Here is a 19,033-nt window from a genome sequence, read left to right on the forward strand (position 1 = left end):
ACGGAAGAACCCAATGCACAGCTACAGACTAGGGACCGAATGGCTAGGCAGCAGTTCTGCGGAAAAGGACCTGGGGTGACGGTGGACGAGAAGCTGGATATGAGTCGGTAGTGTGCCCTTGTTGCCAAGAAGGCCAATGGCATTTTGGGATGTATAAGTAGGGACATAGCGAGCGGATCGAGGGACGTGATCGTCCCCCTCTATTCGACATTGGTGAGGCCTCATCTGGAGTACTGTGTCCAGTTTTGGGCCCCACACTACAAGAAGGATGTGGATAAATTGGAGAGAGTCCAGCGAAGGGCAGCAAAAATGATTAGGGGTCTGGAACACAGGACTTATGAGGAGAGGCTGAGGGAGCTGGGATTGTTTAGTCTGCGGAAGAGAAGAATGAGGGGGGATTTGATAGCTGCTTTCAACTACCTGAAAGGGGGTTCCAGAGAGGATGGTTCTAGACTATTCTCAGTGGTGGAAGAGGACAGAACAAGGAGTAATGGTCTCAAGTTGCAGTGGGGGAGGTTTAGGTTGGATATTCGGAAAAACTTTTTCACTAGGTGGGTGGTGAAACATTGGAATGCGTTGCCTAGGGAGGTGGTGGAATCTCCTTCCTTAGAAGTTTTTAAGGTCAGGCTTGACAAAGCCCTGGCTGGGATGATTTAATTGGGGATGGGTCCTGCTTTTGAGCAGGTGGTCGGACTAGATGACCTCCTGAGGCCCCTTCCAACCCTGATATTCTATGGTTCTATATTTATCTGTTCTCTGAAGTGGGATAAATGATAACTTACTTTGTGAATATTAATCTGCGTAATGGGTGGCCGTTTCATGGCATGCGCAATTGCTGACAATTTCATAAATGAGAAGGTGTGTGCGTGCAGCAGAGGGGAAAGAATTTAAGGAGCAATCACTAATTGCTCAGGCAGTCGAGGAGCTAGCTGAAGCCCCAGAAGGAATCTTCAATATACACACAGGCAGATATTGCATATTCCAGCTAGCGTAAGACCGACAACAGTGCGTGTGTTTGTACAGCGCCTAGCGTGAAGGTGCCCCGGTCTGTGACTAGCACAATCAGATCCTGGTCCATGACAAAGATTCCTAGGTGTTGTGGGAATATAAACAATACAGGCAAGTTCATCACACGATGATGCATTCATGTTATGGCAGAACCCACTTACTGTGATCTTTTGATAGAGGAACAAATTCAAATTATTTTGAAGTCACCAGAAAGTCTGACAACTTAAGCCCACAGTGAATCCTGTAATGAAAAGCAGAATGATATTCTTGGATTGTTTCAATGTACTTACTATTATTATGCTGTGTGAACTTCAGTTCTAGTCAGTCACGTAGACAACATGTATATGAGGGGGAAAGTGTCTTTATAAGAAGACCCCCGCTGTACTCCATTATCCCATCTAAACGCTAACCGATTGTCTGTCTGAGGCTCACTGTAAAACCACAAAAGTATTGGAGCTCTCCTACTAGAATGTCTTTCTTTATCTCACAAAATTAATGTGCCACTCGTAGAGTAATCTAAGATGTCAATAAAAGACTCTTTATTCATAAATAACTGATATGCAGTAATTTAGGTCTGTACAGTTATCTCAAAAGGCTATAGCCAGACAATTTTTGCAAACTCTACAGAAAACATCCAAACTGTCCATTATTTTGTTTTTTCAATACAATATAACACAGCTGTTTGGCATTACCAAATATATATATATATGTATGTATATATATGTATATTTATGTACACAGATTGAAAAAAGACGCCAGTGCAGCCTTTTCCAAGGAGTCTTTCCCAAGTATTGACTGTACAACATTCAGAATTTATATTGATAGTACAAGGCACAGAAAGTGTGGTATGAAGCCAAGGCCATGCGGTCGCTTGTTGATCTTCTGGCTCATTTCCTCACTCCTTCAGTTTCATATTAAAGAAAGCATTCAAACTTGGGCTCTCTTTTTCAGTACCAAACACACTTGAAAAGGTGGGAGGGGAGAGGGGGGAGACAGAACCAGTTGCTAATTTTCAGACCCTGTTCAATGCAGAAACGAAGGGAGTAAGAGGAGTACCTTTAGGGCTGGTTGAAATTTTTTGAATTTTGAAATCTTTATCAAAACTTCAGAAAAAATTGGGGAAATAATTACATTTTCATGAAATTCCTCTTTCCCCTCTCCATCCCTTTTTTGTTAGCTAAAGGGCTGGTCAAAGATTTCGAATTTTTGATAAATTTTCATTGTTCTTTCAAACGGACAGAAGGGAGGGGTGATTTCATGGACATTTTTGCAAATTCCCACCCTAACACTCCTTTTTCAACTTGCTCTACTTTGCACGATACTTCTGATTTAAGCTGAGGTACGACTGAGTGCTATCAAACTTTACATCCCCCAAATTGATTAAATATGTATATTTCGCACTTCAGTATTTAGATGTAAACTGAGATGAATTTAACTCAGAGAAGGCAAAAAGCTGCTGTATCTCCCAAGTGACAAATCCCATGAGATCAGCCTTTCCCCATCCCAAAGTATTTTTTAGGAGCATGCCATCTCCCCAGTGTAATTTGGGACAGAGGTAAATTCATCTGCCAGTCAAGAAGTGGGGTTAGTGATGCATCAAAGAATTTCATTGTAAGATTCAGTAACACGTTTTTTTGAAAGTGGGATGTGTGTGTGCTGGGGGGGAATACATCTTGGGTGACTTTTTTTTTTTTTAATTGCGAAATTTAGATGAATTGAAATTTTGGAAGTACTATTGAAGTAGTCTTTGCAGAAATTTTCAGTTTTTTTTAAACCATCTGTACAGCTAAAATTTCAAACTTTACTGGGGGGAAATAGGGAAATTAAAAAAAAAAAAAGTTTTTGGTGAAGGTGAGAATTTGTCAGGATAGGTTTTTCTTCTTTGGGGCAGATCTTATTTGCATCTGCATCCAAACCCCCTCCAAATCAAAAACCTAACACCAGCCTTGGTGCACAGCCCCCGAAACGTCAGTTTGTGCTGCATGTTTCCTTTTGGGATCAGGTGGTGGGAGATATACACCCCCCTCCCCCGCAGGCAATGTGGGTTGACATCTTACCGTATCCACAAAGGACATTCCAGATCAGGGTCATCACACCAGAAGGCAGACAAACTAAGTAGCTGCTTAACAAAACCACAGTTCTACACTAGGTGATTGTATAGTCTTGTTTGATTACGGTACGCTACATGACAATTCAGGGGTGGTTTTCTAACCCACCCTATCTATTCCTTAGTTAAATTTTTCACAAGTGACTTTAGCTCTAGTTATCCTGTGACAGCAAGGCATGAAGGCTGCTAACCCTCGGATCCTGACTCCCACAGACTCCCTTGTAAAGCACAAACCAGCTATTCAATACAACTGAACAGCTTATTTAAAAGCAGCTTTTGCAATAGCTTGAAAAATACAATACAACCCTACCAACCCCCTAAACACACACAACACAATCAGAATCTGCAGTATTTACCTCTAATACAAAAAATATACTGTCAAATGTCTAGAATTTATTTTAAAGAACAGTAAATAGGGAGACCACGTTTTTTCTTTCCATTGTGGCTCTTGACTAGAACATCAGCTATGCTATGATTGATATCAAAGGACTCTTGAAGAGTTTGCCATAATCTTAAAAGTAGTATTTTTTTCCTCTTGTTGGAAAGTAGATGTCACTCCTGTTCATACCAGTTTGGATAAGGTGAGAGTAGAGCTGGATTGTATATTAAAAAATAACTCCTGAATAGTTCTGCAAATAGGAGTGCTGAGTCTGGTTTGCCACTGCACGTATTAGAGTTGTTATACACCAAGAGGGTTAGGACTACAGTATTTGCTGGGGAATCCCTAAAGTTTTCACAAATTTTAGCATGATAAATGAATATCCATACAAAAGTGCGTGCTCTTTGTCAGGTTGCTACTTCTCTATATTGAAAAGAGTTTGTTTTTCTCACTCCCTGAGCAATTATGTCACATGACCAAGTCTGCCCAATTACGGACCACGAATATTCCACATGAACAACCTTCATGGGGAAAATTTTTCAGCAAATACTAACAGGAAAAAAGAGCGAAAATTGTTAATGAATGACTAGCTCTACAACTGTGCGAAAAGCGGAGAGTAAATTCCTTAGGGCTGTGTATATAGAGAGAAATGATTCAAATTAGTGACCTAATGGACTACAAAGATGTGTGTTCAGATCTTTCCTGGTGGTTGTGGACTTTGAGATGAATTCCCAACTAATTACCATTCACACCATAATACAGTCCTTTGTTTCTGCGTGGGGAACACAAACTGAAAAGAAAATTGGCAGCAAAAGCTCACAACTATTTTTATTTTCATGTTTCAACTCCATTTTGTATCAAGGCTGTGCTTTTGGCAGTGGGAAAGCATTATCTGGAATTAAACAATTTACTGTATATTTCAAAGTGTTTCCTGTGGCATTGTCTTTCAAAGAGAAAAAGAAAGGAAGGGACTTTATTATATGATGTATAAAGCTTTTAATCCTCAGAGGTGACCTCTGCTTTAGTGATCAAAGCTTAGTATCGTCTCTCGGAATCTGCTGAAAGAAAACGGTGTACAGGCCACATAGAAGGATACCACCAGTTGTCAGAGAGAAAAATAGTTCCCTGTCTTTAAAGAAAACTGTCAATTCCTTTTCATCCCTTGGAAAAAACAATTTTGGCGGGGGTGGGGGTGGAGTACCATCCTAGTTTTATGGGACTTCTTACACTGGTAAATGAAGTTTGCATTTACATCTGCAGAGGCCTTCCTTTCCTTGTGGCTTAAAGGATTTTAATGTAAACTAGTAGGACTGCAAAAGCAATGTTGTAAAAACTGTAAATTAACTTTATGATGCTGCAGTCTGGTGAAGCTGTGAAGTGCACCATTTTGGTCGCATAATTGTAAATCATTTTTAAAAGCACAACTATTAGTCTTAAAGAAGCCACAGCACTGATGATCTGGGGAAAAAGTGTTTTCCTCCCACAAAAAGGCAGATACCGTACTCAAGTGTTGTAAATTGGACTTGACTTTCTCACCAGATCAGAATCTAGCCCACTAGAGAGAACTTTAAAGTTCTAGACAGGATTAAGTCTCCATTTTTTGCTCCCCATAGTTAATTCATCTTCTCAGAGCAGCCTGGCCTATAGCTTAGAGGAGATGATTTAATTTGGGTTCTAATCCTGACTCAGACACTGATTTATATGATTTGTGTCCTTGGTCAAGTCACGAATGGCCAGATTTTCAAAAAGGCCTAGCACCGATCTCGGCATCTAAATAAAGTGTCCAAAGTGCTCAACACCCGAAACTCCCATGGGTCTCAACACATGCTATTTGCATATGAATTATATAGACGATGGTTCTATAGGAATACTGAACTACGCTGTATCCTATATCGTCTTTCCATAAAAACAACCCTCTGACAAGAGCCAGCCTCCCGTTTTCTGTAGCATAAAGCACTTCACATGAATTATTTATGCTATGTAAGTAAAGATGCTGTTAATGAGCTGCTGGGTACTTCATTTATGTAGCCAAATGGGAGCTGAGATTTTTTTTATCATTGGAAAAATCTGCTCCTTAACTTCAGTTTCTCCATCTCTAAAATGGGGGTAATACACACAAGGGAGGAGACTTGAGGAAATTAGCGTATGTCAGTAAAGCACTTTGAAGATGAAAAGTGTTTGCTCATGATTCCAAGGCGAGAAGGGCTTAGTGTGGTGGTCTCGTCTGACCCCCTATATAACCCAGGCTGTTGAACTTCCCCAAAATAATTTCTAGAGCAGATCTTTCAGGAAAAAAAACAATCTTGATTTTAAATATTATTCCACTGGTTAATTACTAAATGTTTGAAAAAACAAAAACCTATGCCTCATTTCCAGTCTGAATTTGTCTAGCTTCAACTTCCTGCCATTGGATTGTGTTGTACCTTTCTCTGCCAGATTGAAGAGCCCATTATTAAATATTTGTTCCCCATGTAGGTACATATAGACTCTAACCAAGTTGCCTCTTAACCTAAATAGATAGACTCAAGGAGCTCAATCGCTGTGTGGCATGTTTACTAATCCGTCCATCATTCTCATGGCTCTTCTCTGAACCTGCACCAATTTATCAACATCCTTCTTGAATTGTGGACACACTATTCCAAAGTGTTTTTACCTCTGTATTTGGCAGTGGTGCAATAACTTCTCTACTCCTCTTGACATCCCCCTGGTTATGTATCTAAGGATTACATTCGCTCTTTTGGCCACAAAGTCACCTTGGGAGCTCATGTTCATCTGATTATCCACCACCCTCCTCCCCTACTTCAGAAAACTATCTATCTGATAACATTAACACAAATGATCACAAGGAAAGAATCGCAGTAAGGCATCAGAAAGTATGTCTTCACTGCAGGGTGATTTGCACCCACATCTGGGTTTAGTCTAGTACAGGTAAGAGCAGCCATACTGCGAAAGTCCCACACAATTTATTGTCCTGTCGCTGCTGTTGCAAACAGCTGTGTTTCTTGCTATGACTCCTGGGGACATATCCCTTGGTGCTGCAGTGGGCTGAGCCGCTTGGATATTTTCCCCCCTAGTGAATTGTGGAGGAACTTGTCTAACCTGTGCATGTGATAGAATTGTTGGAAGGCACTGGAGGACACTCACCACTCTAGGAAGTTAGCCTGAGTCCTTAATGAAAAGGGGGTTACAAGCCCAAGCAAAATCGGCACCTAAACTCTAGTCTGTACCCTTAGCTATGCCAGCTAGCTTGTGTTTAAAGAACCACTAAACTCAAGTGTGAAATGGTTTACTGTGTGAACAGGGAGGGAAGATAGGTCAGGCTTTTGCCTGATTGATTGTTCTAACTCAGCAGAGAAGACATACCTGGACTGTTTTCTGGGGCTGTTCTTGGTTGTGTTCCAGTATTGCTGGGTAAACATCAGTCTAGAGGAGATGATTACTGGGACTCTTTTCTCTAAAACTCTTTGGTCTGGAAATGCTGAGATTTCCAGCACCTTCCTGCTTTTGAGTGATTTGGAAAGATACCGTCAGTGATGGCATTTCCATTCCTCGTAATGGACAAAATGAGGGAAGTGGAGAGGGGCACAAAAATAAGTGACTATATTTTGCAAATATCAAAACGTGGTTTTTTGGCGGCGGGGGTGATTTTACGTATGGAGGAAAGGGGTCAGGAGAGATCATTTCATCAGAAGTGTCTCATTCTGTTGTGACTCTGACATGCTGCCAGATAGGGTCACATTAGAGATAAGCTGGCCAGGAATCTGGTTACCACTTTCACCTCAACTCTGAGATCAGCAGTCAATTCCTTTTTCCTCATTCTGTGGCATTTCCATTTCCAGCTTGCTTGATGATACAAGGGCATCAGAACCACCGTGCGTTTAGCATTCTTAATTGAAATGACTCTCAAAAGACAAACAAGGAAATCTAGCAAAAATGAGTAAATAGGGTCAAAACCCCAAGGAAATCACACTAGACACAGTCTTTCAACTGAGGCAAGAGCCTGAGTTTCATGTATCTAGAAGATTGCAAGAAACTGACTTTCAGAGCTGTTCCTCTTCAGGTGCATAATCTAAAGCCCACTGAAATCAGTGGTGGCAAGACGATCATTGACCTCAGCGGTCGTTGGATCAGGCTGTAGATTTTTGGTTTACACCCCAGCTCCCTTTAGTATGAAGACCTTCTCCAGAAGTGCTTTTGAATAACTCACAGTGCATGTTCTCGGAGTTCTCTCACTCCCAAAAAGGGACCAACTTTTGCTAAACAGACTTCACAAGGCATTCAGTAACCTTATCCACATGATGAATGTCAGTAAGCAGGGTTCGGCTGCTCGGTGTGGCGTTTCTTTTAGAAACAGCTGCAGTTCTATACAGCAAACCCTAAGTTTTCTGAGAAAAGCTTTACACTCCAGATTCCCTGTAGCAGCTGCCTCTATCCCCTCTATGCTTTGTGTGCATCAGACATATTTGGGAATCAACAAGGAAACACATTCAGAACATTTGGAATGACAAATACATTTTGAGACTTAGGAATCTTCAGTTTGATTGCTTTTTCGAATTGGCTTAGGTTAGTTACCAAAATGTGTGAATGGCTAGAAGTCGAGAAAAAAGTTAACTGCTGGAAATATACTCTAGTATGTTTTGAAGAAAACTACAGCACATATTTCTTTTCTCTTGGTGTCATGGTTGAAACTTTTAATCCCTGACTCTTTGAATTTTGTGTCTAGTAACTTCAGTTCCTCCTCTTCTGTATTAAAGAGAGCGCCATGTGCTATGACAATAGTGATAGGTTTGCTACTTCCTTGAGGAATAGGCTGGAATTTTGTTAGTCTTAAGCACATTTAAGAGCCATTGCCAAAAGAAAGGTATCTTAAAAAAAAAAAACCTCACAATATGTTGCTTGAAATGAAATGCAAGAAATATTTCAGGCCCATGTCTCTCTACTGTTGTCTAAGTATTTATTCTGGACTGCTGAGCAGGGGAAGCAAGGAAGGTTTGTACTGGAGATCAGTGAAAATGAACAGTTACTTGCTAAGTCACTGCTTGGAAGGGGGTTGTTAATTGTACAACCACAACTGCAATTTTATTTGAAGAAATAGCTTCAGATAATCATTAGGGTGCGTGTTCTGTAAACTACTTTTTGGTTTGTCAGGCTGCTCCCAGCCCCCTCTCTAAAATCTGCCAGATTATAAAAAAATAATTCTCTTGCATCTTATTGAAACCGTTACAATAAAATGGGCTTCAATGACTGATGCTCCTGAGCTACACCGATTTGTGCTCACACCACCAATACTGATGATCTGTTTGCCATAATTGGTACTTGAGTGGATTTAAAACAGAGGTCATGGGCAGATCTTATTCTGCACCATGTCCATTAGAACACACATTTTTGATTTGTGTAACTTATTGTAGCTTATTTTTAAAAGATAGGGAACTTTCTCTGGTTTTCCACCATTTTGTTGATTGCATCAACATCACTAAACCAGATGGAACGCAGCAGAGCTCAGAATGCGTTAAGAATGTGAAACTCTGCCACAGTTCACAAAACCGTTAGGATGAAAGTGGGCCAATTTCTGGGTGTGCCCTTGGATTTGTTTCTGATTGCAATTTTGATTATCGATGTTTGGCTTGGTTTCTATTTCCACCTGAAACCAGGCCAAAGTTACACTGCCTTGATTGACTGTCTAGGCTTAGCCCTGAAATTAGGAGCAATGCAAGAACGTACAAATTTGCTAAAACCGCTGTGGCTATTCCCAGTACTGCAGTTGGTTGTTATAAAAGTGCTGCTTTTTACTGCATTAAACTTGGAACAAGTTCACAAAAAAGAGTTTGGGGGACTTTTTGCTATTAGAAGGACCAGGAAAATTCTGCAGCAAATGTGTACGTTAATTACATGATCAAATTTTGAAGTGGATTGGCTGCTTGAGATCGGTTACATATATGAAACTGTATAGGTTCCAATTCCCGGGATGGCTGAATACCCTGGGTCTGATTTTTCTGGAGCCCTGCAATATATGGAGTTCACTTACACCAGTATAAAGCGAATGCACAGTGCTACCACATCAGCATGGTAGTATTTTATACCCTCTTAATTGTAAATTGACAAGGTGCAAGGCAAGGGAGAATCGAGCCGTGTGGTCAAATCTTGAAACCCAGAGATTCTAGTTAGTGGCTCTAAATATTCAATAACTTCTTGGTCATAGAGCATCCCCACTGCCTCCTTTTATTTTTCTCTGGGTTGCAATACTGTTTCATGATATCTACAGCTTCCCCACCCTCTCAGCCCCTGGGAGTCATAAAAAAAGTAGACTTTATTGTCAATATTCTGACATGAGTTTTAATTCTGGGAGGATTGTGGAGTTGCAGAGATGATTGCATTTGCCTTGTTACTGTGCTGATTTACTCTGGGGTTTCTTCTGCTCCTCTAAATAAAAAACAGGTGGTAGAAATGAAGGTCTAATTCCCTGTATGCAATGTGCATAAAACCCTTCTTTCCTCCGTGCTAATAGAAATTTGCTAATGTCAAAGTCAAATCTGGCCATCGGTTCTTGGATGGAAAAGAGATGACTAAAGTCCATTTTGCCTGCTGTAGCTGAAGTCGGTCTCCTCAATCGGAGTTTCTGTAATATTTGAGACTTTGGAGTGTGTCCGTCCTATCTCTTCCAGGGCACAGGCAAGAGAGTCAAGGTCACCATCATGCTGATGTCGGGCTTCCCACAGGTCCAGAATGACAGCAGATGGGCTGCTTTGTGTAGCAAAGTAAGAGAGATTCCTTTAAAAAAAAAAAAAAAAAGAGAGGCAAGGTAAAACAAAAGGATTAGAAAGTAATTTATGCTGTTACCTCTGTGAATGTGAAACTGACCTTCTGTCTATCATGTCTGGCTACAGATACATTTTTAGACAATGAAGTGAACTTCATGGACATTAAAGAATCTGGCAGCTGTCCCTCAAAATGCCCATTTTCTTGACAATCTAGCTTTAAAACAATTTGAGACCCCCACCCCCAAAACCTTCAGAAATACACGAGTTGAATAAGTGGGAGGGAGTAGCAGCACATGGAAATGCATTGCTGTGCCATGGGCTCAGTTTATCAGAGGAAGGATAAATGAAGAGGTGTGCGTATAATAAGAATTTACCTATACTGCCTTGTCGAGTTGATTTGCTGCCTAAATTATGTAGCATTAGTGGCCATGGCAAACTTCATATATGTAATATATTTGTGTGTATACAATTGAGTGTCAAGAACTTGACTTCTTACTGATATCTGTGGTGATGAGTTATGGGTATCATTTGTTGGGCTGGGACTCTTCACTTGTACGTTTTGATTTTCTTAAAAGATACATGCTCATGATTTATGGAACTTTGTTCTGCAAACTGGTTTTTAAATGTGTATTGTCCTAAGCTTCTGCCATGATATCTCAGTTTGACACATCCACTTGTATATCTATGGTGCTGAGACAGACAGACACACACACAGACAGACAAAGATTAGGTACATGTATATGCGTAATATACACACAAGAGCAAGGAGAGGAAAGTGATTAAATCATAGAATAGAAATGAAATGTTACGGTTTGATAGACCTATTTATTTCTATAATGAAATGTCAAAACTGTAACTCAGATGCTTATTCCAAGTACTGCTGGATCATTTCAGTAGACTGCAATTTCATATGCTGCCTTTCCCACTGGATTTTTTTCTAATGCGAAACCACTCATCTGATGAAACCGTCACGCATCTTCCCTAAAATTTAAAAGGCCCGCATCCCAATTATTACATACCATTGAACTCCCCTCCGCTACTGCGGACAACAAAGGAGCTTGGCCACCAGGAGGCAATCCTCTTAAGTAATTACCCATAGATCTTTATCACATAATTCCTCCCAAAATGTTATGACTAAACCTTCTGGTATTGGCGTTTAAATCAATATTTACTGATGAAAGCCTGCTGAAAAAAAAATCTAACCTGATAATGAATCAACACCCACATCAGGTCATCTTTGCTCAGTTCCACCTGTGCATGTGAGAAAAGCCCTTGCTGTATTCTATAGCAGCTGAGGGAAGCATTTCCCTTGCTGAGATTATTTCAATTTAAGTAACTGTACAGTTTGTCCTAACGACCCAACCCCCACTTGCAAACTAGAGTACAGTTAATTTAAACTAACAAAGCACATCTGCACTTTTTATTTCTCTTACGTTCAAAGGTGGTAATGGAACTTCCTATAATCCCCCTTCTCCAAACAAAACATAGTAGAGCTGAGCAATTTATCATTTAGGCACAGCTAGAAAAAACCTTTGCTCAAATGTTTGTCACCAAACACCTGCTGTTCCCTCTAAGCTGTACCTGTGTGCACAATTTGCACAGAAGAAATTTTTTGCGCACACAACCTGTCAAAAATTAGAGGGAACATTGCACAGGGGTAGAAAAAGAACAGGCAAAACCCACTTCTTTTCACAGGTGGTGTTTTTTTTTTTTTTTTTGCAGTATGTACCAGACTTTTTTAAATGGCAGAACGTTATACAGGAATAGTGAACTGTGTGTGTATAGACAGAGATGACTAATTCTACTTCACTATTGGGATTTTTTTATATTAAGTGACTTCTGTACATTGTCAGGTGTAGATTAATATCCATCTCAGAGTTAAAGCCAGATTGTTACTCATCTAGAATAATACCTGGCTTGATGAGTAGTTCCAATGAAGTCACTAACTTTTTTTTATCCCCACAAAATTTCACAACTATATATTAAAAAAACCCAACTTTGTGTGTCTCTCTGACACCCCATCTTGGTATGATAGTGTCTCCTGCTCTCTTCCCCACCTTACTGCTACCAGAGAGTTTCCATTTAACCCTGGGTTCTGTGAGTCGCTGCCTTTAAGAGATGGAAAGTCCGCATTTGCGTGTGTGTGTGTGTGTGTGTGTGTGTGAATGAGTGGCTGTACTTTAAAATTGCCAGGTCACTGCCTGCAGACAAGTTGTTGTATAAAATGCAGGGATACACAATGTCGAGTTTCAGAGTAGCAACTGTGTTAGTCTCGAAGGTGCCACAAGTACTCCTGTTCTTTTTGCGAATACAGACTAACAAATTTGAGCATAAGCTTTCGTGAGCTACAGCTCACTTCGTCGGATGCATTCAGTGGGGGAAAAAAAAGTTAGCAAAAATACCCTTGCAGATAATGAGGGAAAGTAGTGTACAGTGACCTTGTTCATATGCTGGTGTGCCATTGGTGTATTGTAGACTGGAATATTAACTATGGCTCAGGTAAATGCTGTGTTCTGTCTGCTGACAATGCTGGAATCACACTTTCCAGTAGTAATAAAAATCATGCAAAAGAAAAAACAAAGTGAAGCCCAATGTATTTGTTCCAAAAATATATCTGCATGTAAACTGCAGTGTGTAAGACAGACATCGTTCTGGGATGTATTGGCAGGAGTGTTATAAGCAAGACCTGAGAAGTAATTCTTCTGCTCTACTCAGGCCTCATCTGGGGTATTGTGTCCAGTTCTGGGTGCCACATTTCAGGAAGGATGTGGAGAAAAGCGACAAAGGTCTAGAAAACATGACCTATAAGGGAAGATTGAGAAAATTTGGGTTTGTTTAGTCTGGAAAAGAGAAGACTTGGGGGGGGAGGGATTGTAACCTTTTACATACTTGAAAACTGTTACAAAGAGGAGGGAGAAAAATTGGTGCTCTTAACCCCTGAGGATAGGACAAGAAGCAATGGGCTTAAATTGCAGCAGGGAGATTTAGCACTGGAATAAGTTGCCCAGGGAGGTTGTGGAATCTCCATCATTGGATATTTTTAAGAGCAGGTTAGACAAGCACTGGTCAGGAGTGGTCTAGATAATACTTCCCTCTGCCATGAGGCAGGGGACTGGACTCTGTGACCTCTCAAGGTCCCTTCCTATGATTTATTGTGCATGGACTTTTTAAAAAACAAACAAACCAGAGGCAAACTGGAGTTGGAAAGACATGCCATTTCTCAGTAAGGTAGGGTCAGCTGTTCCAATTTGAGATCCTAACCTATGCTCAAACTGGGAGCTCAGTCGCTTCAAGTGATTGGCTGACATTTAATAGAAAACCAGTTTGAAAACAGCAAAAATTTGAATGGGAGCTTGTTTTATGGAGAAGCACTGTGTTTCATTAGCAACCCCTGTGCTTTCAAATCCCATCTATCCCAATAATAGACACCGACCTCATACACTTCACAGAAGGATGACCATCTACCATGCTCTGCCAGTGCATCCTTATTTCCTCTAGCCTATTCTTCGGATGCTAATTTTAAATGAGTTTCCATCCCACCCCATGGATTATTATTCTAGTCTCAAAGTCAAATGGATATATGTAGATTTGTTTTTTATAGCACAGACTACCTGAGAGAAACTATCAAGTAGTCTCTAATGAACAGGAAACAAATACTTTTTGAGGAGGCACTGTACTTGTAATGTTTTCAATTCCCCCTTGGTACCATGAAAAAATATTAATGTCTTCCATATTGCACTGGTTTCATTTAATGAAAGCCACTTATGTGCCCAAAAGCAAGTAATTGGAGAGACAAAAACTGCAGAGCAGCCTCTGATCACACACACGCACACACAGCTTGTTTCTGAATTTTCTCCAGAAGTGAAGCCTGGCTTAGTTTAACATGAATCCTGCTTGTACAATATGTGACTTTAGTGAATATAGCTCTGCAGTCCCTAAGAACCCAATGAATCATACTTTCTTCCTTCACTAAGTGCATGATGGTTCAGTCTTATCTGGTTTCATGACTTTAGAAACCTGTGAAGAATAATCCAGTAAGGAGCTCAGTCTGACCTGACTTTATTGGTGTTTTACTTAAGGCTAGATCCTACAAAGGATAAAGACTGGGTAACATGAGAAAGCAGTGCACTGAGCCACTTGTAGGTTTGCCGCTAAGTATGAAGCACAGATGACGAGAATGGAAGTTTCAGGCCTGAACGAAGGCTATTTTTCAGAGATACAGATCATAAAGTACATTGTGCAAAGATACTCTCATCCTTTGTCTTGTCTACTTACAATGTGTCTGTACAGCCCCTAGCACAATAAGATCTTGCTTGGAGCCTCTGGATGCTATCCTAATACAAACAATGAACAATACAAGTTGCCTTAGAAACTGTGATCGGGGAAGAAGTCACATGAGCCACCAACAGTCAGAAATACCGGCCAAAGACACTAAGTGCAGCTCTTAAGAACCTTGACAAAAAATACTGTTAATCACTGCAACAAGATACCAGGGAGGTCAAGAGTTTAGCGGACTTTACATTAAAAAAAAAAAAAAAAATAGAAGGGCAATAAATCCTCATGCCATAAGAGAAACACTAACTGATGGAGGTTAGGAAGGAATTTTCCTCAATTTGTCCATCATGAGGTTTATTGCACTGAAGCAGTTGGCAGTAGTAACTGTTGGGGAAAGCTACTAGAGTAAGTGAGTCACTGCTTTGGCGTGAGCAGCGTCTCCTAGTTCACACCACGAGGGACAGGAAATCCTGTTCACAGCATTATGCCTGCTTCTGGGCACTGAATGGAACACACAGCAGTGCCAACGTATACGTTTTCTCACCCTGTTGAGGGCTGGTTTGCATTTCTCTGCACTGTGCGGAAGTGTTCAGTGGCTACTCTGAATGGAAGGGTGAATTTCTTTTGCCAGTAAGACTACTTTATCACAATGATCTCAAAATCTGTGCAGCCGTGCTCCACTCATTAAATAGGTTAATTCTGCTGACTTCTCATTTTCTACTATGGCTAGACACCCAAGGTAACTAACTGGGGCAGGGGATCATCCTTTTGTTCCATGTTTGTATAGCACAAGGGAGTCATGGTCCATATCTGGGGCTCCTAAGTGCTATGGTAATACAAACAACATTAATAAGCTGGCTATTACAGTGTTGTTGTCTAAAAGCCGCAGCATTAACTGTTGCTTGTGCGTGTCTGTCTACTCTCTCCTAGAAAAATTAAAAACCCCAATGTATTAATTTCTTTGATTTCTCAATCTTTATTTACTCAACTGATCCTGACAAAATGCCTCTCTTCATTTTGACTCTACTAAAAAGTGACTCAAGCACCCATTGTGAATGAACCAGCATGTTCTCCAAGCCACTGTTTGTTTAATGGATAACTTGCATTTAATATTTATGGGGTTTTTTTAGCTAGTCAGCCAGCTATAAATGGGCTAAGCACCCTGCACAAAAGAGGATGAACATGACGCTCAGCCACAGTGGTCACTAATGCAGGCATATAATACCATGTACACACTCTAAATCATCCCTTCCTTACAAAAAGAGGAGCTTGTTGCTTATGAGCTTCTACTGAGTACCAACTCTATAACAAAGAAATATGAGGAACAACCCACTGTTGGAGCAAGGGAGATGTCTAAATGGTTTTTTTAAAAAAAACACCAAGCTAAGAACTATGAGAAGTATTTTCCAAGTAGGAGCAGTTTAAATGAAAACCAGCTCTACGCTGTAAGTATTGAAAATGGGAATGTGAGCTTCACCTAGATTGGGGGGCAAGGTGAGAATTAGCACAAGGACTACCCTGAATGTCAGCTATACAGAGTGCTGCAAAGTTAGGTGAACTATTGGGTGGTTTAGATCTAAGATTTAGGCTTTAAAAACAAATTCTGCAAAATTCCTTTCCACTAAAAAGTCAAGAGTTACCATACACTGTCAAGCATTCGTAGGCTAAAACACTCTTCATCAGATAAAGCCTATACCCAAATAATTTTGTTAGTCTCTAAGGAACAACTGTATAAAGTCTAGTCCGTGTGGCACCTAACTACAGGGAAGGTATATTCAGGTATCTGAGAGCAAACAGCATTTGTCTGAGCCCCCCCTGCAATGTAGTACCTGATTCCTCACATGGATATAGTGAAGCAAAGAAAATAATCTCTCAAGTCCTCATTTGTAAAATGGGAGGCTAATAAGTGACTTACTAAGAGCATAGGTGGCATTGCTGGAGTCCTACCCATCCTGCTTCTCACTAGCCTTTATTAGACCAATGTAAACAAGTTATTTGGTCATATTTAAATATTCTCCTGTACTATTTTCATGAGAAGCAGAAAGTAAGACTGTGACTTTTCCACTTAGACTAAACAAGCAAGCAGCATCAATTTTGATATTTCCCCACCCTAGTTCTCTCACGTTTAATAATGCTGTACTATTGGTAGCACAGATGGGGACTTTTTTTAAACATACTTTTGTCAGGTTAAAAAAGCATCAGTTATTTTGAATTGGAATGTGAAGAAAAAATTGCATTAGTCTGGGGAGAGAACAGGCCAAACAATTTTTTCAGTGTGTGTCAAACCCTAGGGGACATATGATAGGCTATCTTTGTATCATACAGCAATGTAGAAATCTCTCTGCCTTCTGCAATTGCCTATTTTGCTAAGACACCATGTGTATGTGTTGGAGAAGACGTTCCAGAACATAGATAACTTGAAAGTTCAGACTTCCTTAACATCATGCAGGATTGGCCCAAAACACTTATTCTCAGAGTAAACTGCAGTTCATACAACTGAGAATAGCAACCGCTTTCTCCTCCAGTTAAACTATAGTAATTCTTATTCAAATATCTTTTATACAAGCAAAGAGAAAAAAAATCATAGCAGCAGATTATTCCCATTGTGTATGTAAATGTTCACCTTTCAAACTTGCCTTTCATTACCTGTTGATGCTGTTTTTCTGTGCTAACATCTGCCAGTCTTTGCCTTTAGCATTAGGTGTGTCAAATGTCGCACATATTCTCTGTCTAATGGAGTATGGGATTTTGAAGGCTTTTGGACCAGTTTGTGCAGGGAAGTTGGTGTCCTCACGTGCAAACAAAGTGATGGTTTCTCTCTCATTCTACACGAAAGATAAAAACAAAACTGTTAATAGGTCAGTTGGTATCTAAGGTCCTTTTATAGTACACGTATGCTGCCCAGCACCCCTCTGAGGTACGTCACTGCAATTATCCCATTTTATAGATTAAATGACTTGCCTGAAGTTCACTGGAAGTCTGGGGTGGGGCTGGGACTTAAATACAGGTCTCCCAAGTTATAGGTTAGTGCCTTAACCACTGGACCATGCTCTTTCTCACCTCTGATTAGTAATAACTTTCCTTTTAGCATTAACGCACACAAATACCATATATACCAAATATAATACCATGAAACCAGTTGGGCAGCTTACTGTCCTGAATGAATATACTGTTTCTTTTCTGACTATGACACCATGTGCGAAATCCAAAAGGCTTTAGTAGAAACAGACAAATAGGTCAAGTCCTACATTTCTAGGATTCTATCAAGGTCCTTTCCAGTCCTGAGTGTTTACAGAAAGTTTGCTGAATTACTTGCATTTCAAATTTGTCCTTTTAGGCTCTGCTCATGAACTTAAACATTCTCACACACACTGGGCTGTACTGAGAACAGAGGTTTTCAGACCTATAGCTACCCTATTCTTTTAGACAAATACCTAAATGCAGAAGATAGTTAAGATTCACTTAGTCAAGACACAAATTTAGCTACTTTGGGGATTATATAGTTTCCTGGTGCAACGAAATATAACCTTTAAGAAGTACTTCTGGCTGAAAAAAAGTTCATCCAAGGAAGCAGAAATTATACCTGGTGACCAGTAATCAAATGAATACTCACTACAAGTACTGTGGTAAACATATGTTTTATGAATTTGGTCATAAAAGCAGTTTGAAAATAACCCATCAAATACAACTGTGATATGTTTGTGACCCATAAATTAACAGGAAAAAAGTCTAAATGGGTTGGATAATTAGTTTGCCTGAGTAATGAGCACACCTGGGTCAAAATATTCATGACAAACACCCAAAGAATGTAGAAGAGAATAAATATGGAGTGATGGCGCGGAGTTACATCTGTTTGAGTGTACTGTTTTCACTCCTGTTATACTTTCAAGAGGCAACACAGTTATGGGAGAATGAGCGGGATTGTAGTCCACCTCCGACATTGTTATATAATTTGTATATATCTCCAGCTTGATCTGGAGATTGGGTTGATGCTGACAGAACAACAGATGCAAAACCTGCATATGTAAGTCCACTGCTACAATGACCAACCCTGCCTCCCATACACCTGCCTATCACACGTGGTATACCTCATCCAGTGCAATGATTGCCCCAGTACCAATTATGTGGGTGAAATCAGACAATCACTATGTTCTCACACAATCACCCATGAGTGAACGCTTTTCATAAAGTGATCACTCTATATCTGACCTACCAGTCCTCATAGGAAACCTGCACAACACTTTCAAAAGATGAACCTGAGAAGTTAAATTCATTTCTGTGCTAGACATCAAACATGATGGATTGAGCAGACACACTCTGGCTTAGTACAACAATCTGTGACCCACTAATCTCCTCTTTTTCCTATGACTGCAGAGGTGTTAGCAAGAGACCATTCAAGGTAGAGTGGCCTGTTAACTATTTATGCTAAACAATCTGTTCCAACTTGCATTTTCTTGTGATGCTGGGAGTTTCTTTCCCAGAACTAAAGAAGAGCTCTGTGTGGCT

At 40.2% G+C, this 19,033-nt stretch overlaps 1 protein-coding gene across 9 annotated transcripts in view; it reads right to left on the bottom strand.

The window, feature by feature from the left end:
- Positions 1-1,550: 1,550 nt before the first annotated feature.
- Positions 1,551-19,033, bottom strand: part of UNC5D (unc-5 netrin receptor D) — a 293,186-nt gene continuing 275,703 nt past the window's right edge. For 6 of the 9 annotated variants that reach the window (XM_073325005.1, XM_073325004.1, XM_073325000.1 and 3 more), the window contains 2 exons: positions 17,174-17,352; positions 1,551-10,262 (listed from right to left, as the gene is read on the bottom strand). In XM_073325005.1, the coding sequence (XP_073181106.1) occupies positions 10,058-10,262; positions 17,174-17,352 (384 nt within the window). In that variant the 3' untranslated portion in view covers positions 1,551-10,057. Of the gene's footprint in view, positions 10,263-14,527; positions 14,587-17,163; positions 17,353-19,033 lie in introns of all 9 variants that reach the window. The other 3 variants (XM_073325003.1, XR_012156277.1, XM_073325007.1) reach the window with 3 other exon arrangements.

Source organism: Lepidochelys kempii, chromosome 26 (genome assembly GCF_965140265.1).
Source record: "Lepidochelys kempii isolate rLepKem1 chromosome 26, rLepKem1.hap2, whole genome shotgun sequence".
Taxonomy (NCBI): domain Eukaryota; kingdom Metazoa; phylum Chordata; order Testudines; family Cheloniidae; genus Lepidochelys; species Lepidochelys kempii.